Below are 23,478 nucleotides of genomic sequence, written 5' to 3'. Positions count from 1 at the left end.
GGCACCCCAGGAAAAAGAGATTTTGTGGACAGAGCAAGAAGCACTCCATTATTAATTCCTTTAACCTAAACCTGGTGTATCGTATATTTTGTGCCTTACATTGTAATGATGCTCTGAAGAGTTTGTCCGTTCTTACTGGAGTCTTGTTTGGCCACCAGCCAGCTTTTACGGTTCCTCCAACCCAAATCAACATGTGTTCTCCGACAAAGACTCACATAGTTAATGTTTTGTGACAGTTGTGTTGTAGGTCATAAGAGTGATTTCCTCTGTGAATCATGTGAGATATGACACATTTTTAAATTAAAAGTGTCATTCTTCCTTTTGAGTTCCATATAGGGTAGTAGCAAACTCTATTAGGACTGGAAGCTGCCTTTTCTGAGCAAGCTAAGGGGCCAGGAGAGGTGGCGACTGGAACTTGTCCTTGCCTGTCCTTGCCCACACCTCTCTGTGTGGCTGTAACCTGGAGGGAGGGAGAAAATTCGGTTGTCCTGCCTCTTCGTTGTGTGAATATAATCTCCAACCTATGGGCTAGAAGTGAAACTCATCATTGTTAGTGAATATGGGCCCTTCTCTTTGTTCTCATTTGGTAACACTGTCCTTGTTCGGTCACTTTTTTTACTGGGTCATTAAAATTCGGGTCATAAATCAGAATTGATACAGTTTTACCTATTTAATTGAACTTTCTACCACCCTGCTTTGGGTTTCTGATTTCCCAGGCTCGGCCCAGTTTTAAAAGCTCGAGGAAGCCAATACTGCAGCATCACATTTGCCGTCCATCCACAAATACTTGTCTCCTAGGGCACATTTCGGGAAATTTACGCTTTATGACAAATAGATTTTAAAATTTCACAGTTTGCTTATTACACAAGGGTCTTCTGTTTCTGTAATTTCCAAAGTCCCTCACTTAAAAACAATCTTGATAGTTAAAACACACCTCAAACCATATTTGCAGGCGGAAAAGTTTCCTCCATCAACATGAATTGTGTCAAGTTAGCAAGTTGGAGAAGTGTGGCACTAATCATATACAGTGGAAAGAAAGCTCTTTGTGTTCATGTCACTGAAAAGTAGGTGGTTTTTTCAAAAAGCAATTACCTTCTATTTTTTCCTACTTCTGAATTAGTAATGTGCAAAACAATTCAGAATGATTAGGAGCTGAGGCTTGTGACTCCCAAAATTCCACCTGTGACTGACACAATTGGGCTCTCTTTTTATTTTTTGAAAATTTTTACATATATAAAAGCATCACTTGCTTTGTACGCCCCGACTTTGTGTGTATAGAATCTGTTCTTTGACGGCTCGCGGAATACTGTCTTCGCTACATGCTGCACATTCTTTTGGTTAGAACAATCTAGATGCCGGGGCTCCCGTGTCACTTTCAACTACAGACCGTGCTTGTCAGGCCACTGCACCGCGAGCCCTGGGACAGTAACGCGGAAGGGCCAAGATGACAGGGAATCTTGTTTTGGAGTATTATAGGCAAACCCATGTTGTAACCAGTGGAAGCGAATGTCTTTCTCCTGGGAATGCCTGTAGCAAGGAGACAGAATCTCAGATTAAGCATGTTCAGCTGTGAAAAGAAATAGTAAGATTTCAAACAGTATGCTTCCACGAAAGTGCAGGAAGTCAGGAAGGGGTGACCTTATAAATATGCGTGCAGTTCAGGCTGTTCCGCTCGCGTTAATGGCTCTGCCTATTATTTTTAAGCGTTAACTGGGGTGTATTGGAGTTTGAATATAGTACTGGAATCAGCGCTTACTCGCTTGGAGACTTGGCAGCTTTCCAGAATGAGGAAGGAGCTGTAATGTATCATTTTTGTAGTAGTTGAATAGAGATTACTGAAATGACGAGAGTTGGGAGTCGAGCTTTTTATTAAAGGAACACCGCATTTGTTTTCATTTGAAACCTGAAGGTTCCCAAGGCTGAAGCATTGTAGTTCAGTTTTTTTCTGTTTCCTGGAGTGTGGGACCTTTGCATCAACGCAGGCTCGCTGAAGCTGCTTATGTCTAAGCATCAGCGGGCTGTCCGCTTCTCAGTGTCATCTCATTTCGGAAATTTGAGTCACGTTGATATGTTCCCTTGTGATTTTTACTGTAGCTGTACGAAGTTTAGAAAACATGGCCAGATTTGGACAGGGAGGACGGGAAGCGTGGTCACTTGGTAGAACTGTAGTCAAATGCGTAACGTTGCTTTGTGGGTGACGGAGTCTTGAAGCCACTAGCGTCCCCATCCGGCCTCCCCCAGCCCTGTTGCTGATGCATCCTGACCCGATCAGCATCTGGTGGTCGAGTGTGGGTACAGACAGACGCCAGGCAGCGTCTCCAGTCACATCTCGAAAGCCCTGAACCCAGGGGCTGTGGTGGAGCCTGGACGGCCCAAGCCACTGTTTTTGGTGTCCCCTCCACTGTAATGTAAGCGTGCATATGGAGTAAGTACGAAGGTTCTGGATAAACACAGACACCTTGTGTTTCATTGCTGACCCGAGGCCAGCTCTGTCCACCTCTCTCCTGAGGGAAGTGTGGAAGGACACCTGGGTGTCCTTCTGTTCTATCAACAATAGAATGGGTAAAAAGGGATAGCGTCTTAAACTGTGTAGGATGGCTGGGCCCCTCGAGACCACCTGAAGCAACCCGGAAGACATCCAGATCCCCCCGGGGAAGACTGAGTTCGGACAGTCGGGGCCATGTTGGTTTGGATTCTAGAATTCTCCTTACTCACTTCCTTAATTCTGTTCTGGCTGAACTCAGGGATTGCAAATTCAGGTACCAAAGGGGCTGGGCCAGAGGCCTAAACAAGTTCCTCAAGGGCAGACAGAACCTGCCTCTGGACCACATGGTTTGACTTTTTGTCTTTTCTTAAAAATTGTGTGTCTTCTGATTGGTTCTTCTAAGATAAAGTGGAGGAGGGTCATCAGAAGGGTCAAGGATAAGCTACGAGGGGCCCAGAGTACAAAATTCATTCCGTTCAGCCCCTTCCTAACTCTGTGGCTCCGCTGGAGTCACTTAGCCTTTCTGTGTCTCATTTGGGAGAAGGATAACAATACCGAGTATAATAGCACATACGTGTTGGGTGATTCTCTGAGTAAGTACGTGTGAAAAGCTGGACCGGTGGTTAAGGACGGTACGTGTTCAGTAAATGCCAGCTATTACTGATCTTGGCTGGCTTTTATTTTGCATTTGTCCTCTGCTAGTATTTTAAGATGTCATTTCACCTGGCGTAAAAATAGAACGGGTAAAAAGGGATAGCGTAGCCATGCAGAAGCTCAGGAATTTCTGTGGACTCTCCTTATTTATTTCTTCCGGTCCTCTCACTTCCAAAGAGCGGACATCTGCCACTCCAGGTGTCCTTCCACGCTTCCCTTAGGAGAGAGGTGGACAGAGGTGGCCTGGGGTCAGCACTGAAACACAAGGGGTCTGTGTTTATCCAGAACCTTCGGGGCCTGTCCACCAGCGTCTTTGAGCCGGAGTTTCCCAAAGCAAAGTGCTGGGTTGGGGGGCTCAGTGCGCATAGGGGGTACCGCTCCCTACCCCAGTGATTCTCCATGAAACGGGTCACAGGGAGCGGAGCCTCTTCCGTCAGATCACGTCATCGCTTGCTGCCTCTCGTCCCCTCCTCAGCCCCTGCAGTCCTTGTCCCTGGCCGACTCAAAACTCAAGACCGAGGTCACCATCCTCATCAACGCCCTGGGAAGCAACACCTCCCTGACCAAAGTGGACATCAGCGGGAACGGCATGGGGGACATGGGCGCGAAGATGTTAGCCAAAGCACTTCAGATCAACACCAAGCTCAGGTATGCGGGTCAGGCCCTCAGCGCTGACACAAGGATGCTCGCTCCCAGCAGGGCCTTAGAAAGTTCTGAAAAAGATTCCAGCCCCAGCCCCCCCCACCCCGGCATTGGAGAGCTGGCTGTGCCCAGTGGGGAAAGCCAGCTGGGAAGCAGAGGCAACCATTTCAAGTCTTTTGTCCAAAACACTTGGGATTGCAGGCTGGAGGGCCGGGGCCCAAAGTTAGACCTTGTGATTCCCATGAGCTGTTGTCTTAAAGGTTTCCACTATGGCAGAAAACCCACCTGCGGACTGGGGCAGGGTCCCGTTTCACAGTGTCAGCAGCTGGAATGAAAGACCACTGGTCCAGCGTGCCGGCCTCCATCCTTGGCTGTGGGCCTGTCTTACCTCCCTTCCCCCACTGCTGCCAGTATAAAGATTTAAAACCCGAGGTGCCCTGGTTAAAGGCAGGTTCATCCTGGGGGCTAGCTATTCTGGGTAGTGATTTTCGACCACTCATGGCATTTCCCAACTGTGGCTTTTCTTAAGGGCTGGCTACGTGGTAACCACTTTTATTAAGGACCACTTTCCTGTCCATCCTTTGGAGAGCTCCAGCCACTCCCGAGTCCAGCAGTTCGGTGAACAAATACTTAACTCACATTTGCTCTTCAAGGGGCTCTTTCCTGATGCTTCCCTTACCCTCCTGAACCTTCCATCTACACCAAGGCCAAAAACTGCAACCGTTTCTTGAAGGTCCGAGTGTATGTAAGGAAAGTCCATGAGATCAGGAATGGAAAACAGTTAGAAGTGTGATTCTTGGATCAGAAAAATAAAAGCTGCTTCATGTAGCAGGTGAACTCGCAAACACCAAAATACCTCTGATGTATTCACCTTCTGAAAGTGAAATAAATAGTACTTTTCTTCCAAAATAGATTCTTTGTTGAGAAAGGAAACAGCATCTTATTTGTAGAAACCAGAGGTTTACCAACAAAGTGAGAGCTTTCTGGGGTGGCTGGTCATAGCATGTCAGGGCAATGGTGAAAACAGAAGACAGTATGACTGGATTCCTTCTAGTTACTTAGAATGGACAGAAGTCTCAGGACCCAAAATTCTTGTGTTGGACAAGGGGTTCTTCAGAATCTTTTATAAACAGCTCTCACTTCTGACACGAGTACTAGAATGCTATTGGGAGAATATGTTGAGAGAGTATCAGAGAAATCAGGTTTTAGAGTTTTCTGGCTACCAAGCACTGGGTAACATCATGGCAAGTTAACGAGGGTACTGCTGCTTTGAAGTATGGTTTTCTCACTGTGTGAGCAGTGAATGGGTTAAGAATGTAATTTTGGCGGAAATGCTCATCCTTGCCGCGTTTAAAACTAAGTTGATGTCATTCCTTGCCTCTCGTGCTAAAATATCTAGATGATATCATCTGTAAGAGTTTCATCTTCACTGGGGGGAGTCATTTCCTCCATCCCTAACTGTCTGATCATTTATGTGATGTGGTTTCCCAACAGGACTGTCATATGGGACAAGAACAACATCACGGCACAAGGCTTTCAAGATATAGCTGTTGCAATGGAAAAGTAAGTTTTAATTGCGACTTCTTTCTGGAACAATACAAAAGAACCTGTGGGGTGATGGAGGTAGCAAGGAATTTGGATCCAGAAGATCTAGGTCTGAGTTAGCCGATGCTACCCAGCCATGAGACCCAGAAGACACGGACTTTGTTCTGGGGTTCGTTTCTTCATTGGGCCACGAGGGCAGGGATCCCCCACAGTCGTGAGGATTAAATGAGACCATTTAATTATTCAATTAATTAATTAATTATTAATGAGAGGCCCACCCAGTATTCACCTGGCTTTTCCTCGTGGTTTTGCATTCTCTTTCCATCAGTCTTGTCTTTTTTGCCCATTATGACAACTTTGAATACAGTGGAGCAAAGAAAGCTGAGCTCCCGAAAAAATACCAAAATCAAGGGATAGCAGGCTCAAGTTAGTCTCATTACTGTCAAAGGCTTTCTTTATTTTATGTGGTAACTAAAGCCTACAATTATTGTTTATTGTCAGATTTACTTTGCCAGTTAACAAAACGAGGCAATAATACGAAGATGGCTGGAAGAAATTCTAGAAATTGGGTTCTTTCTGAGCTCTTCCGTCCTCATACTGTATTCTGAAGGCAGGAGTGATCAAAGCAGATTTGCAGCATTGGAAATGAGAGGTTACAGAATGTGGGTGGGAAATAAGGAACCAGTAGCACAGAAGCTGGTCCCCTAGGGAAGAGGTCAGGGAATGCTCACTATTGGTGTTTTTTCCCAGATTCCCCTTCACGTGTGAGGCCTCCCAGGTGGAGCGCTCATGCCTGGTTGTGTGTCATGGATAAAACCCTAGGCCTGGAAATACAAGCCTTCCATTCAGTCCCCAGCTCTGTCACCACCACGCCTATCCTCTTGAGCAAAGCATGGCTCCTTTCTGATTAATTCTTTTATAGAGGGAGAGTGCCAGAGTTAATTATCCCTAAGTGTGCTCCAGTCCTAAATCCCAGGGTTCTGATGTAGCCAGGAGGTCACCGCAGCTGCCCCCACAGATGGTCACTAAATATGGATAAGGCAGCTTGCTCCGCCTCTGCCTTCAGCCTTCCGCCTATAATTACTCCCACTGCACCAGGAAACCTTCGAATGGAAGCAGTTGTTTACAAATAGCTACATTTAGGTGCGAACAGCACAGTTGCCTCTGCTGTGGACTGCCTCAGCCCACACTGGTCTTTGTGGGATGCCAAGAACCTGCGCACCCGGTACTCAGCATTTCTGGATTGATGGTAGCACTCCCCGGTTTAGTCTGTTAGCTATGCGCTGCTCTATGATGCCAGTGGCCCCAGAACCCCATCTGGTTTAAATAAAGTACGCTGGTCTGCCGCGTGATTACCGTTGGATGAGGCCAAGGAAAATGCTCCAGGCTCAAAAGCAGATGCACTGTTTCCTCGTTTCAGTTGGCTGGCCCCTCTGAAACCAAACAAAAACAGTTCTGCTAAAACAAGGCCAAGGTGAAAAAATGGAAGTCATGGAAATGGCAGCCTTTTTCTTTGCAGGTTATCCTGCGTTCAACCACCCTTATGTTGGACTGAAAGACATTTTTTCCCCGTTAGCACCCATACAGATGACCGCTATGATTAAGATGGCTGCTTCTTTTTTTTTCTTTTAATTCGTTCTTCATGATTAGTACCTTATTTTGGGAGCGAGTTGTTCATGGACTCTTCTAGTAGAAGTCCTCCGTATCCACAAGAATCACACTGTTGAGTGTTGCTTAGTGTTGACAGGGCGGCCGACTGTGGGAGGGGACCCCACTTGTTCCCACGTGGCTCCAAAGGTCTTTGTTCCTGAGTGCCATGCGGTGGCAAAGGGCAGATGGGTTTGGGGCAGGAGAGAGCAGTCATCTCCGGGGCGAGTGTGTGGTCTGGGAGCAGGTGTGAGGGGTGGGGTCCAAAGCCAGGGTGTAAATTTGGGGTTCCATGCTGTTTGCCTGACACAGAGATGACCCCTGCCCTCCTGGGTCTCAGTAGCTGGTCAGCAGCAGGAGATAATCCAGGGACACAGTTTTCCAGAAGTTGCTTCGCTGGGAGCAGAGAGGCTGTGGACGTGGGCCGTGTGCAAGAGGGGCCTGCGAGGACCTGCAGAGGTCAAGGCGCTGAGCCAGGCAGCCCGAGCCAGGCAGCTTTTCCAAAGACCATGGCCACTCGGGGGCCTCCCTGTTGAAAGGGGCGCAGAGCCTGAACAGACTTTTGGCTGATACTCCTGTCCTTGCTTTGCATGCAGGTGTTTTGGTTTTGTTTCCTAGTTTTCCTTTCTCGGCTGGGGGCTGCCTGTCACACGGGGCCCCTGTGGGGCTCTGAGGACGTTCAGATCCATTAGTGACGAAAACCAAGTAGCCGGCAGATGCTGGACTTAACCTCCTAGCCACTCTCTCTCGGCCCAGTTTGAAAATCTGGATTTGAAAGCAACAAAACCAGATGCCTTCCAATCATGTTGCTGTTAGAAGACAGCACGGGCTGCCGCGGGTGCCCGCCGTGGGTGCACACACACACATACCCTGGAGAAAGTGGGCTTGTGAACTAGGGCTCTGAGATAGGCTGTGAGTTTGAAATTTTATAATACACACTGGCAGCTCTCTCGGGATTTCAAAAAAAAAGAGTGCTGAATGAAGGTTGGGGTGTTATTTTAAAATAAGCATCCCTTTCTCCTTTTTCTAGGAACTATACATTGCGATTCATGCCGATCCCTATGTATGACGCTTCTCAAGCCCTGAAAACAAACCCTGAAAAAACAGAAGAGGCTTTGCAAAAGGTACCGGAGAATCACTAGCTCCATGGTCATCAACTCCCGTTTGAATCGGGTTTTGTTAGTAATAATTCTGAACGGACAAACAGGACTCAGTATTTTCCGAAGCTTTTCTCCCCTGAGCTTGTATTCTTGCGGTCACGGCGGACGTCCTGTATGACTGGGGGAGGAATGACATAGGAAAGATGAAAACTTGTCCTAAAATTTAAGTGGAATAACATTTGGACCATCGGCGTGCCAGCACGCACAGCTTCTCGTTCGTCCTTCCGAGAATGTGTGGAACTGAGGGTCAGCACAACTTTTTCCTCAGCAGCTCGTACCTTCCCTCCTTTTCTTTTCTTCTTTCTTCCTTTTCTTTTCTTCTTTCTTTCTTTTTTTTTTTTTTTTTTTGTAAGATTTACTTATTTACTTGAGAGAGAGAAAATAGAAGGGAGGTCAGAGGGCGAGGATTTTAAGCCGCCTCCCTGCCGAGCACAGAGCCCGACACGGGCACGATCCCAGGACCCTGAGATCTAGAGCCGACGTTGAGTTGGACTCTTTACCAACGGAACCGTCCAGGTGCCCCACTTTCCTTCTTTTCTTACTAAGAAACTGAGGCTACGGATGGGATCTCCTTTTACCATCTTTGTTTATAGATGTGTCTCACTCCACACCCCTTCCCGCCTCCTTTCTGGCAACCCCAGAGGACGACGGGGCTCCCCGCCTTCAAAGCTGAGCCATCCATGTGCGCCTGTGAGCCACTGTCTCGGCCTGGGCCGGACACTGGCCCCGAGAGGCGTGCTCTGGTTCTGCCCCATCTCCATCCTTCTCTTTCTGTGGTTATGGTGACCTTTCTCCATGTTTAGATGCGCTCAAGGATTTTCCAGCTGAAGAAGCCTACTCCACGTTTCCTGTGGGGGTCGCTGGGCGATCTTTGAAATGTTTCTTCCTTCTTTGTTCGCCCGTCATGTGGTACCATCCAAGCCTCCCTCCCACGCTTGACTTTTCCTCCCCACGTCTTCCAGAGCCATGCCATTGTCCAGTTCACAGATCGTGCAGCAAATCCTCTTCCTTCGCACTCTTCCCCTCTCTCCCTCTCAGGGACGGCTTTGTTCAAGGCTCATCATTTCTCAGCAGGATTTTTGTTTGTTTTCTTTGTCACGGTCAAAAAGAGCCATCTTCTTTCATGGCACGTTGGAACAAACTAACATCTTAAGCCCACCTCTCCACATTCCATCCCCGGCCCCCAGTGCCTTTTAAGATTTTATTTATTTGACAGACAGAGATCACAAGTCGGCAGAAAGGCAGGCAGGGGTGGGCGGGGCAGGGAAGCAGGCTCCCTGCTGAGCAGAGAGCCTACCATGGGGCTTGATCCCAGGGCCCTGGGATCATCACCTGAGGTGAAGGCAGAGGCTTTAACCCACTGAGCCACCCAGGCGCCCCCCACCCCCCAACCCAGTGGCTTTTAAAATAGAACCTTCTCTCCTTGAATTGGTATAAAATTCCACCCAGGATCTGCCTCCTATCCACTGCTACCTTCTTCTCTTTTTTTTAATTTTTTTTTTTTTTTGACAGACAGAGATCACAAGTAGGCAGAGAGGCAGGCAGAGACAGAGAGAGTGGGAAGCAGACTCCCCGCTGAGCAGAGAGCCTGACGCGGGGCTTGATCCCAGGACCCTGGGATCATGACCTGAGCCGAAGCCAGAGGCTTTAACCCACTGAGCCACCCAGGCGCCCCCCCTTCTTCTCTTAATAGCCTGCCTTTTTGCTTCTACTTCAGGGAACTTGTTAGAAATGCATATTCTTGGGTCTCAGAAATAGGGGTGGGACTCAGCAATCTGTGTTTTTGCAAACTCTCCTGGTGGCTGCAAATTTGGCAATCACTGCTCCAGTCTGGTTGACTCTCGTGCTTTCCCCACTACCTACTGTGTGTGTCTGTCAAGGCTGAATGCAAGTGTGAGCACATCTAGAAACTTCTCGAGCCTCTTTCCTGCCCTGTGCTGGAGATCTTCTCAGAATTTCCTGTCCTTGTCCGTCACTGGCCTTGTGATGTCATTTAAGTTACCTGACTCCATATATCTTTTTCTCTAGTGACTGTGCCTCCTTGAAGGCAGAACCTATGTATTTTTCATCTTTTTAGTTGTTCAGCAGCTGGCACAGTGCCTGGTCTGCCTGCTTGGATGCTCCTTAGACTTGGATGAATAAAAGGGAATAAGGTAGGGGGTGGAGAAAGGGAAAGCCTTGATGTGGCAATGGAAATCATTCCAGATTTATATTCAAAAGATCTGACTGGGGTGGCTGAGTCGGTTAAGTGTCTTCCTTCAGCTCAGGTCATGATCCCTGGGTCCTGGAATCAAGCCCCACACTGGGCTCCCTGCTCACAGGGAGCCTGCTTCTCCCTCTCCCTCTGCCGCTCCTCCCACCCCGCCACTTGTGCTCTTTCTTTCTCTTAAAAAAAAAAAAAATCTTCACACAAAAGAAAAAAATCTGACTAAATCAAACTCTTTTCAGCTTTGTAATTTCTGTAAGTTACTTAATTTTTCTGAACTTTGGTTTCTTTGTCTCTATAAAACATACAACTAGACAGGAACCATGTTTAGCTGATGTTTAACATACAGTTCGTGCTGGGGACCTGACACTATTATAAATGCTTTACATAAATTAACATTGATAATCTATTACAGTAAATCCATGAGATAGATTTGTTATGTCCACATTTTGCACATAAGAAAACCAAAGGATGGGATGATGAAGTAAGTTGCCTGTGGTGCCCAGGGACCAAACCAGTTAGTTGTGGAAAAAAAAGTTTCTAAACCACAAAGCAACATAAAGATGTTAGACCTCTATATATTTTCCCAAAGGATATTAACAACTTGTAACAAAAGACATATCCTAGAGACACCAGTTTTCTGGGTTTAGACTCGACAGATCAAGAGTTTGGCAGTCATCATACTCCCATCTTCACAACAAGAAGAAAGCTAAACAGACAGAAAATCGGTGACTCTTCTCAGATCCATCAGAGAATTGAGGCAAAAGCAAAGGAGACTGTCACTCTGGTAATTGGACAGATGGGATTCAGAGAATCACCGTGAATCAAAGTCAAGATCGGCTCACCTAGGGCAGAAGCTAATGGGGCCAGTAACTCAGAGGAGTGTTTAACCAGCCATTGAGGAATTGCTGGAGGCTTAGTGTGGACTAGCCCAAGAGTTAAAAACTCCTAGGGGCCTAGTTCTTAGCGAGGTCCTGACCCCTTCATGGGCTTCACCTCCAAGAGCCCCCACCAAGTTATCACAGGAAAGATTGGACAAAAATCCTCTCATGTTTCTGGTAGGGGGACAGGAACAAGTAGCCATTTTTAAATATACCTGGAGCATTCTGTTGTCTATAACAGAGGCTTATACTTGGGGGAAACTACTCTACCAGAGCTTTATCTGACAAAGCAGGCAACAATCCTAGCCTTCCTGTTTCAAAGAAGGGAAGGGGGAAAAAAAAAAATGGCCAAGAAGTACTTTGGCAGGTCACAGCCCAGGAACTCAGTCCCACTAAATAAAACCTAAATTTAATCTTAAGATTATAGAATTATTCCCTTCCCCAATACCTTACCAGCACATCAAGTGTGATAATAGCAGATTACAAATGAGCAAAGCTGTAAGATACTTTATTTAAGAAAGGATTTCTAGGGAAACCCCAAAGTAACCAAGGAGATAAAAACAGGGACATGGGAAGAGATTAAAGCATAACTCAGCTTCTAGCCAGATTAACATAAAATTGCACATTAAAAGCCTGATTAGATTACCTCAGTTCCTGTTATCAGATACATCATATCCAGTTTCAACAACAAAATTTTTTTTTTAATTTTTTAAAAGATTTTTATTTATTTATTTGACAGAGAGAGATTACAAGTAGGCAGAGAGGCAGGCAGAGAGAGAGGAGGAAGCAGGCTCCCCGCTGAGCAGAGAGCCCGACTCGGGACTCTATCCCAGGACCCCGAGATCACGACCCAAGCCAAAGGCAGCAGCCCAACCCACTGAGCCACCCAGGCGCCCCAACAGCAAAAAATTAAAAAAAAAAAAAAATTACGACATGCATCATGAAAGACAAAACAAGCATCAGAACCAGACTCAGATATGACACAGATTTTGGAATTACCAGACAATTTAAAATAACTAATTAGTATATTGAGGACTCTAATGGAAAAAGTAAAAAACATGCAAGAACAGATGAGTAATGTAAGCAGAGAGATAGAAACTCTAAGAAAGAAAAGGAAGTATTAGACATCAGAAACACTGTAACAGAAATGAAAAATACCTTTTTTGAGCTCATCAGTGGACCGGACACAGCTAAAGAAAGAATCATTGAGCCTGAAGATAGGTAAATGTAAATTTCTCACTGAAAAGCAAGAGAAAAAAAAAAAGGAATGGAGGAGAAAACCAGAACAGAATATTCCTGAACTGCGGGGCAGTTACAAAAGGTAGAGCATCCGCACAGTGGGAATGCCAGAGGGAGAAGGAAGACAAGGGATCAAAAGTAGTTGAAATAATAATGACTGAGAATTTTCCAAATTTAGTGACAGGCACCAAACTACAAATTGAGGAAACGTAGAGAACACCAAATAGGATAAATATCCCTAAAAATCTACATGTAGGGATATCATGTTTAAACTGCAGAAAACCAAAGATAAAGAGAAAATCCTGAAGCTGGGGATAAGGCGGGAAGCCCTTACATATTGAGAAAAAAGGATAAGAATTATAACAGACTTTGTGTCCGAAATCATACAAGCAGGGATGCCTGTGGCTCAGTTGGTTGGACGACTGCCTTCGGCTCAGGTCATGATCCCGGAGTTCCGGGATCAAGTCCCGCATTGGGCTCCCAGCTCCACGGGGAGTCTGCTTCTCTCTCTGACCTTCTCCTCGCTCATGCTCTCTCTCACTGTCTCCTCTCAAATAAAAAAAAAAAAAAAAGAAAAAAGAAATCATACAAGCAAGAAGAAAGCAGAATGAAATATTTAAAGCACCAAAAGAAAAATATCCAGCAGCCTAGAATTCTGTATCTAGCAAAATCTTCTTCAAAAGTAAAGGAGAGGGCGCCTGGGTGGCAAAGTCAGCTGTGTGTCTGACTCTTGATTTCAGCTCAGAACATGATCTCAGGGTCGTGAGATGTGAGATCGAGCCCTGAGTTGGCCCCACGCTGAGCAGGGAGTCTGACTGGGACTCTCTCTCTCCTTCTCCCTCTACCTCTCCCTTCCCCTACCCCCCCCTTCTCTCAAACGAACAAACAAACAAATAAATAAATATTTTTTTTAAAAAGTGAAGGAGAAATCAAAACGTGCAAAGATAGCATTGTTACGAGGAGAGGAAGAAATTGATGGTGCTCTCTTACAAGGAAGCTATACTGGTTGCAGAATGGTACAGCATTCTGTGAAAGGGGACTTGAAATAGTTAAATATTGCAAACACTGTGGCAACTACTAAAAACTGTTTTAGAAGAAGTGTAGTCAATATACTAAGGAGAGAAAAGTGTAATCATATACAATACTTAAAGCAGAAAAAGAGAGGACATAAAAAACAAGAAATGCCTCATCTACAAATATGTTAATTGTGAAATTTGTGTTTTCTTTAATGAAAAATTAGTGACTTTAAAGCTGACATTTATCATTTTTTTCTAGAATACTTACTATACTCTCATAGCGTGAAGATTTCATTGTAACAGAAGTCTATTCCCCAGAAGAAACACGCTTTTTAATTTTACTCTAGTAAAGAATAACACTGTGATCCTGTACTCAATCATTAGAAGTTGGGGGGGGTTGTTTTTTGTTTTTAAATATATGATTTCTACATTGAAATACAGGTCTTTTTGTCTTTTATGCTGCTGCTGTTTTTAGCAGTGAGACTGAAGGTGTCGATCAGCTCTAGAGGGCCGTCCAGGTCATAGCTGCCCAGGAGGACCGGCAGACATGATGACGACACTTTGGGCCCTTTCCCTCCATCTTCAGTCAGGTCCTCCATCCTCAGCCTGTAGGACATGGGGTCTCTGTCCTTGCCCTGGAATAGTGCGGGGAAGGAAGGCTTATCCTGCTAATCTAAGAGGCAGTCCTTTTAGTGGTGATGTGCCAGTGGTTGATGTTAAGGGAACTGAATCATTGTTATTCTTCCTTCCCCTTGCACTGGCTTTTAGAAATGAGCTTTAAATTTTTTTTTCCCTCTAAAAATAAATAAATAAATAAATAAATAAATAAATCCCTCCAGACTTAGACTGTGCAGCACCATTGATACGCCTCTAGAAAGTCTGGAAATGCATGGGCCAGCCCTGGGTGCGTGGCCCATACATGAGCCGAGCCTCTGGTACAAGCTGCTGTCACAGCTGGCCCCCAGGACAGTGCTTAACAAGACCAAATGCAAAAGGACAAATAATAAAGCAAAAGTACCCAAAGCTGGGTGGCAGTGTGTACCTGTGTTATTTCAGGCAGGATTTTTTTTTTTTTTTTTTTTGCGAAAACATTTCCCATCGATGGTAATGTCACCTTGGAAGGACATGACTTTGGGGGAAGCAGAAGAGAAAATTAATAAAATAAAATGCCATGGTCCTAATGTGTCACTTAAATGATGTTTCATTTCAGGGATCTCTTCATTTTTATAATTCCTTCACTTACCTTTAGTAGAAAGGTACATTTCGTTCTGCTTTACGGTTTCCATGGATGATAGTAATTATAGTCTGCATTTTAATTGTCTCTCATTGGTATTAAACAGTGGTCATGTTAGCATATGGAAAATGAAAATGAAAATGTCATAATATGGAGAGGCTCCCGGTTATTAGAAGTTCTTAACCAGGGAACTACAGTGACAAATCAAAGCCAAACGGTTAAGTGGTATTATTAAAAACAAATGAAAACAACAACTGAAATAAAAGAAAAAAAAAACCCAGACGGTGCAGTTACTGATGGCGAAGCATTCTTTGCCGACATCTTCCTACACGTCCGTCTCCCAGCAGTTAACCCCGTCGGATTACTGGATCAGTGTTCTGAAACACTTCATTCCCATCTGGTCATCATTTGTATGTTTGAATTTTTAATAGGAGATTGTGTCGAAAAACCCAGACTTGAGGCAACTTCAAGCGTTATTTTCTGTGGAAATCTGTTTTCGTGTTTTCTCTACTTTTGCTAAAATCAGTGCTGTTTTTGAGATAGCGTGAAGACCTCCTGAGTTGATGAAACTAGTATATGTCTTTGTGTCGTGCAGCTGGTGGCCTTCCAATTTTCCACCTATTTTCTCCTTTTTTCCCTTCAAACTGGTAGTTTTCTCAGGGTCGATGGCGTCCGCCTCCTGCAGGCTCGGGGTTTCGGAGGCCGCCACCTGTACACCGTGGCCCGTTTATTTAAGTTTGCAACTGGTGGGTGGTGAAGGACTCGCGAGGGAGAGACTCCTGAGGGAAAGCAGGGATCACCGCGTGGGGTCTCCGACGGCGGGGCACTCAGACCGTCGCCCATCTTTGTCAGCCACCGAGTCCTGTCAGCTCGCTCCCGGGACCCGCGGCTTCCGTCTCTGACTCGCACTCCCAGCGTGCATCACGGTGACAGCCCGCTTCCGGTCTCCGCGGGGTCATGGGCGTGGGGTCAGCGACTCTGAGCTTTGGTTCCAAGTTCAGCCCCTCGCTGTTTCTGGCTTCTCCCTTCACCCTCCACCGAGTCGCGGCGTGTCCTTGAGAGATCCGTGTGCTTGCTTTTCAGATCGAGAACTACCTGCTGCGGAACCACGAGACCCGGAAGTACTTGCAGGAGCAGGCGTACCGCCTGCAGCAGGGCATCGTCACCAGCACCACGCAGCAGGTGAGGGGCGCGTGCCCGCGGGCGCTCTCCCGAGGGGGGCGCGCGGGGGCGCGCGGCATCTCTGTCCCCGAGTCATCCCCAGGGGCGCCGGAAGAAGTGGCTTCTGGAGATGACAACAAACAGAAGGAGAGTTTGGGGGAGGATGGAGGGCGAGGAAAACATAGGCTAATTCTGATGCTGAAAATGTGCTTTTCGTTGCTGATGATTTTGTGCTTTTTAAGATTGTCGCTAAAGCGTATTTTCGGGTTCCGTGCGAATAGTAGGAACCCCTCATTACGGATGAGAGAATCTGAGGGTAAGCAGATCCGCTGCGTCAGGGACGTTGTGTGTCTCTCTCCCCTTTCTCACACTCCTGTGAGTCTGAAACAAAATTCCAGTTTCCCCCAAATAATTGAGAATTTGTTGAATATTGGGGCACCTGGGTGGTTCGGTTGGTCAAGCGTCCAGCTCTTGATTTTGGCTCAGGTCATGATCTCAGGGTCTTGCAGTCAAGTCCCGCCACGGCTCCGACCTGACTGTGGAACCTGCTGGAGGTTCTTTCTCTCCCCCTCCCTGCTTGTGTTCTCTCTCTCTCTCTCTCTCTAAAAATTAAAAAAATAAAAAATAAAAAGAGAAAGAACTTGTTAAATGTTAACACTTAATTACTCAAGGGAAACGAAAGTGTTTCCTTTTTTACTTTATTTCCCTTCTCTCCACCCAGTGCTAGAGAAGAAAAAGGAATTATGATAATAAAAGAAATGTGGATTATTTTCTTCCAAAATATCAACCCAAACCAAGGATCCTAAGATATTTGAGGAAATATATGTCAAAGAAAGAGCAAGATAAACCAAAAATCTGACCTCAGATAATTCAGAGCACAGCCAAGGACTTCGATAAATACTGTAATTAGTAAGTTCAGTGGGACTTGAGGGAATATTCTATCCATAATAGGAATAGTCCGCTGAGCAACAGGAAACAATGCTTAGCAACTGGAAATGTGCTCACAGTAGATAGAATTAAATAAACTGGCAGGGCACAAAGTAAGGTGTTTCTCGGGAAGAAAAAGTAAAGGAAAATCTCTAGAACATGCAGTAAAAAGATGGAAAACATGAAAGAAAAGTAAAACAGAATGGTGAGTGGATTCCAAATGACCCAACAGCCTTCTGAGAGGAGCTTCAAAATTGAAAAGGAGAAAAAATAGTAGAAAACATGAATTGTGGGGTTGATGTGACCCACTGAAATTGATCCAAAGGAAAGGCCCAAAGAGCCACACCTAGACACGTCCTGGTCAGAACACCTATAAGAGAGGGAAAAAAAAATCTTAAAGAGTGTCAGAGAGAATCAAGGGCTGTTTTACAGGAGAACTAGAACCAGCGTCTGTCCCAATGACTGGAAGCAAATGAAGTGATGTCATCCACGTTCAGAGGGGGATTTATTTGGGACCACAAATTCCACACCTCGCCACCTTGTCAAACAGACATGAGGACAGAATTAAAATGGGCTCAAGACGTGGACTTAGAGAAATCACCCCCAGTTGAACATACGCACGAAAAGTTCTCTGGGGAAATTCTCCAGCATAACAATGAGAAATAAGAGAGGACACAATATGAAGTAATAATAAGGAACTAGAGCAACAATGAAATCCATATAGTCACAGAAGCTGAAGGAAAGCTTTTAAAAATGGCCCCTTTGGCCAGTCTGCTGGGAGCTGCGGGATTAAGACACGGGATTACATTTCTTGCTGTGCAGGTCCCATCATCATTATTCTGTAACTGCCTTTCTTTTAGTGGGCTTAAAATTTTAATATCAACACAGACAAGGGAAAACCTCATTGTTATGTTAAAAAATGTGAATGTTAGAAGTCCTCATGTACCAGTATTGATACTAATGAAAATTAGAAACTGAAGAGGGAGAACAGTTGAGTAGGAGTGTTAAGTATGCTCAGTTTTTAATTTTTATTTTATGGACTCAATCTCTTTTCTGACATTCATTCTTAAATCAAAAATACAAATGTAGTTAACTATTACTGAAATTAAAATACAAATGTAAGTCTACTATTTAAATTTCAAATGGAAGCCACCAGAAGAATTTTAAAAAACAGCGGATTTCCAAAAGTGTTTATCTCAGCAGGGGGACTGGTAGGCAGACTTTGTCATTGAGACCCATTTTTTTTAATGGTTTAATGTTTTCTTACCTTGTGCAAATGTCATTTTAATTTTTTGCTGTTGCTTTTTCTTAAAAGAGAATGAAAGAGAAGTGCCCACGATAAAAGCGTCACATATTACTCCAAGTGGGTGAAATTATCTGGAAGACCGCATAGGTCTGCATAGAGGTCTGTGAGGGTTTCCTCAAGAGGTTTTAGGTGCATTTCAGTCTCATATACTTCACAGTGTTCTTTGAAACCTGTACAGCAAATATGTATTCTTTGTAAAGGAAATAGGAAAACGATGTATATTGAGAAAAAAAGGAGGTGCCTGGGTGGGCTCTGTGGGTTGAGCCTCTGCCTTTGGCTCTGGTCATGATCTCGGGGTCCTGGGATTAAGCCTGGCATGGGGGGGCTCTCTGCTCAGCGGGGAGCCTGCTTTCTCACCCCTGCCTGCCTCTCTGCCTACTTGTGATCTCTGTCTGTTAAACTCTTTAAAAATAAAAAAAGAAAAATGATAATTATGAATATTGGTGAGGTAGCGGGGAGTTTTGAGAAAGAAAACAAAATGTTTCCCTTACCAATGCCTGAAAAATCTATTTTTTTCTCCCCTGTAAGGGACGAATATTAGCTTAGCACTTTATGGTTTACTGTTACTTCCTGGTTTTAGTGGTGAACATTAAAAGCAGTGAGAGTGCTAAAATCTTACATTGAGTCTTTGCCTTGGGTTCCTTTCTGAGCTGCCGTAATACGGGCTCTTCTTACTACAATATCCTTCCAATGTTGCCCCTCAATCGCAGGGGATTTTACCCATCCAAAAAAATTACTGCAGCAACCTTTAATGCTAATCCTTAAAAGTAAGTTTCGTCTTCTCAGCCTCGAGGAAATGGGACACAGGGGGCGTAGTGCGGATGTTTAATTCTGCATGGGTGACATCTGTCTGAATTATTTGAGTCCTTGTGTGGTAGGTATATTTCCACCTTTTCTCTTTGGGGATTTCCTAGGACGTTATGATTAGCAGTTTTCAGACTTTAATTGGTTCAGTTACTTTAAGAGAGATTTATCTCCAAGAGACTGAAACTTCTTATCGAAGTTTCCAGAAATCTGAATACAGAAAGAATAGGCGCTCTGTGACTACTGTCCCGGCCAGCTGGGTAGCCAAGAATTCTCATTAAGGGTGGCTCAGTTGGTTAAGCAGCTGCCTTCGGCTCAGGTCATGATCCCAGCGTCCTGGGATCGAGTCCCACATCGGGCTCCTTGCTCGGCGGGGAGCCTGCTTCTCCCCCTGCCTCTGCCTGCCATTCTGTCTGCCTGTGCTCGCTCTCTCCCCTCTCTCTCTCTGATAAATAAATAAAATATTTAAAAAAAAAAAAAAAAGATTCTAAGATACCATACTCTCCCTTTGCTTTCATATTCTTATCCAGCTCATAAACTCTCTTCGTCAGGAAGTTAGCATATCGTTTTGGTAAAAAAACAAAAAGTAAACATTTTTGGATTTGCAGACAAATTTTCGGGTCTGCAACAACATCACAGCTCAGCTCTGCTCTGGGAGAGCGGAAGCTGCCATAGCCACTGTGTGCATGAATGAATAAAGCTTTATTTATAAAGGCAGTCTCGGGCACACCCTCACCCACATGGTCTTGATTTATTTCTTTCCAGTCTGTTTTCCTATGTGGGTTTGTTTTTTGTTTTTTGTTTTTTGTTTTTAAACACTGAATTCGCAAAATATAAAGACTTTTGAAAAATAAAAAAATTAAAACAGGCCTAGAATTGCCTATAGTTTGCCGAAATCCACTCTTCTCACTCATAAACATTGCTGACCATTTTTTAAAAAGGTAGAAGGCAGTTTTAGTGTCTGTAGCTCTTTTCCAGTGCATTCCCCTCCTGCCTCACATGCTTGACCTCTTTGCTATCTCATCACCTCGTAACCTTTCCAGATGTGTCCCTATCTGTACCAGAATGGCTCTCTCCGTGGTGAATGTCACCAAGTCCCTGGGCTTTTTCTCCCTCATCTGTTCATGAGAGGAGGCAGGATAGTGCGGACGGCCCAGACTGAAGGACGGGCTTTGCTTTCCCTGTGGGCGTGAACTGATGTGAGTCACTTAAACCTGTCCCAGCCTTGGTTTCTTCATCTGTGAAGCCAGGGAGACAACTCTGAAGATGCTGGGGGATTCACTGAGATAAAGCATGAGAAGAACTTGACTTGTCACCAGTAAACCGTTAACGTTGCTGCTGTTAGTCTTAACTGTCACAGATATCGTCACGATTGACTTGCCTCATCCTTCCGAAGACTCACTGCTTCATTCACTGACAATGTGCCGTTTTGAATATCTTTCTGCTCCTCTTGGGTCCTGTCTGTCTCCTTCCCACATGCCTCTTAAACCTTTCATCTTCCGACTGCAGTCCCTTTCCTAAGTTTTGTACTTAGTACTTCTTTCCTTTAGCTATTTCATCTACCCTTACCATTTTAATGCTCCAACTGTGGGGAACTCCTGGGTCTATCCCTGTTTTTTTTCCAGCAAATTTTACTTATCAACACTTGCTCAGCATGTCTGAGATAGGGGGTCACTAAGACAAAATTTATCTCTGGGACTCCTGATTTTACCATTTCTCTCAATGGCCTCATCACCAAGGATAGAACCCTTGTGGCCATCTTAGATGTCTCCTTTGCCACCACCAGCCAATGGTCGCTGTGGCCACCCGTTGACCTTCCAAGTGTCTTTGCAGCTGTTCCTCCTTTTTTTTTACCCCCATTTCCATTGCCAGCCCTCTTGCTCAGGTGTTTTTATCAACTCACTTCTGTGTCTTCTTTCATAAGTACGGTGGGAACTGGTATATCCACCTTCCATGTCTCCTTCTGCTCTCTATAGCCCATGTCCTTTGCATCAGGCAGGGAAGCTGAGTCACCGAGGGTGCTACGGGGTAAGGATCTGTAGACCTCACGGTTGTGGCAGGAGCCAGGACGGGATACCCCATACCCCGTACACCCTGTTCCACCTCCTTAGCCTGTGCCTGGGTCTCACACTCTCTTGCCTTAGCTGAACGTTCCAGTCCTGTCTCCTACAATAAAGTGCTCTGTTCCTAATCAGGAAATAGTCCTCGCAGGTGCCTGCCCGTGCCTTTGCTTATGCTTATCCTTTTGCTTAAAATTCCCTTCGACTTTCTCAACCTGTAGAAATCTTTCAGGACCCAGTTGAAAAGCCACCTTCAACCTCGGCTAGATGGGCTCCCTCCCTTGGCTGAAATCTTGCACGTCTTCATATCATTCCTGTGTATCATTCCTGCATCATTCCATACTTCTAAGTATGTGGCAGGCACCCTTGTAGGAAACAGAGCTGAGCTTGGGCAGAACAAGACGAACAAAATGTGGGTGCCCTTATGGGTGTTTTATTAGGGAGAGTTCTCTAGCTTGAGTTACGGTTGATGTGAATATTTCTTTCCACTTCCAGGCTTCTCAGTCACTGGGTGGTATAAGGTGTATCTTACTCAGGACGGTATCGCATTTGGTTTTAGGCGTTCAGTCTGTCTCTTGAATCGGCTAAAGAGATTGACATGGAGAAAGATGAAATTTCTCGGCAAGTGTGGCATTTGCTGGAACGGTTATAACAAGTGGAGAGCAACCAAGGATGGCATTTATTACTAGGAGTTCTAAGTTCTGAACTTCGGGTTCTTTAGCCCATCGGTCCCCAACGGGTGTGACGTGAGCTAGTGGTGATTTAGCTGCCACAGAAGCCAGCTTGACCTGTACCGCATTAATGGAGGTATGCTTGCTACAGTAAGGAAGGTGCCCGCCCCGCTTAACTTTCCGATCCCCTTCTCCTGGGTTACAGTCAGTTTTATTTGGGGGGGGGTGGTATTTTGTGAGGGTCCAAGATGGAAGAGACAATGCAGAGAAGGGGCCTGGGGGTGGAAAGGGTTGCGGACTATGAGACTGTCACCATAGCAGAGTGGCAAGAGGAACCAGGAACGTGAAGCCTGAAGAGAAGCAGATTAGGGAAGAGGAGTTGCCTGCGTTCAGACGTGTGCCAGACCGTCCCACAGAAGCGAGCCTGCCATTGATTATTGTTCTCAAGGGAGAGTCATGGGTCTGTCCCAGGGGACATGGGAAGACAGATTAGGACTTAACGTAAAGATGACCGTGGCCAAGAATGACAGAGTACCTTTCCTCAGAGGGACGTGAGCCGCACGGATGGACGGTGGTGGTGAACAACTTCAGCGGGCTGTGTGAGGAGAGTAGATTGCTGGGGCTCGAGGCACCGAGTGGCCGTTCAGATGAAGAGCGTAGGTGCTGTCACCTATCGTGAGACATGGGGCGGGCCAGCCCAAGGGATGACAGTCTTCCGGCTTCCCGACTCCCTTCCTCCTCACATATGTGTGCCTTAGGAACTTCAGTATGAACTGAGAGTCAAAATCCTCGAGTTCTTGTCAGAATTTTAGACTTGCTCTCCACACAGTCATCCTGTGTCATCCTTTTGTAGGTTAACGTTCCTGGGCCCTGAGCTCTTTGGTTGTGAAGCATCTGGCTATGACCTCTTGGGCTGTTCCGAACCTTAGTAACTGTGTGTTCAGACAGACCTTTGAGACTTGGGAGGTTTTATGTCCTACTTGAATGGAAGAACTAAATTTTTATGTTTCTTGTGGATGTAATTTACAAATTCCACTTACAGAACATGGTGTTGAGGTCATGGGAACTTGTCTCCTTGGGGACCGCACACGTTTCGGGAGTCTCTTTGGCCTCCTGATTGTTCAGGATGACCCACTTCACAGTGCCTCCTCCACAGGCCTCTCAAATGTGGCCTCAGAGCTGTATCAGTTCCTTTTGTAGTATGTGGTCTGTCTCTAGAAATTAAGTATTCTTCTTGGGAAGATCTGAATTATGGATGACTCCTCGCTTGAGGAGGCACAGATCAATACAACAGAAGAGTTAGACTTTACATCAATTAAGAAGATATTTTAAAACCTATAGTTAGTTCTCTGCAGGGCATTGTGAAAACGCATCAAATTAAGATACGATTGCTCCCTACGAGCTTAGATTTTAGTGAGAAGCATTATTCATAGAACTTCTGTTTCCTGTGGGGAGCTCCGGGTCCTTCACATCTATAACCCCAGGACATTTGATGGTAATAGGAGCTGTTCTTAATGCACATTAATGTTGACTTAGTGACCCCGTGTCAGGGAATAGGTGCTGTGAGTGGTGTTACTTTACTGGGTTGTCTTCCTAATACCTTAGAAAGGGAGATGGGGTAAATGTTAGAAACAGATTTTCTAGAACAGGAGGACAAGAGGGATGGTGATGCTACCACCCTGTATTTAGACCATAAGTCTTCCGGTGCTGGGCCCACGTCTCTGTTGTCACAGAATTCATGGGGGAAGGGGGACTGACTTTGGCTTCCAGTGGTTGTTATTTCAAATCATTCGAAATAGAGCAAGTGTGAATTTAAATAAAAATATTACTAGGAGGCACC

At 45.4% G+C, this 23,478-nt stretch overlaps 1 protein-coding gene across 1 annotated transcript in view; it reads left to right on the top strand.

Moving 5' to 3' along the window:
• Positions 1–23,478, top strand: part of LOC101686371 (F-actin-uncapping protein LRRC16A) — a 265,401-nt gene that overhangs the window by 190,224 nt on the left and 51,699 nt on the right. The window contains 4 exon segments of the mRNA XM_045068435.1: positions 3,615–3,787; positions 5,276–5,344; positions 8,004–8,097; positions 15,793–15,891. Of these exon segments, the coding sequence (XP_044924370.1) occupies positions 3,615–3,787; positions 5,276–5,344; positions 8,004–8,097; positions 15,793–15,891 (435 nt within the window).

Source organism: Mustela putorius, unplaced genomic scaffold (assembly GCF_011764305.1).
Source record: "Mustela putorius furo isolate JIRA1106 unplaced genomic scaffold, ASM1176430v1.1 tig00003907_pilon_pilon_pilon:0A:0A:0A:0A, whole genome shotgun sequence".
Lineage (NCBI taxonomy): Eukaryota > Metazoa > Chordata > Mammalia > Carnivora > Mustelidae > Mustela > Mustela putorius.
Note: the sequence above shows the minus strand (reverse complement) of the source record. Positions and strands in the feature narration are given on the sequence as shown.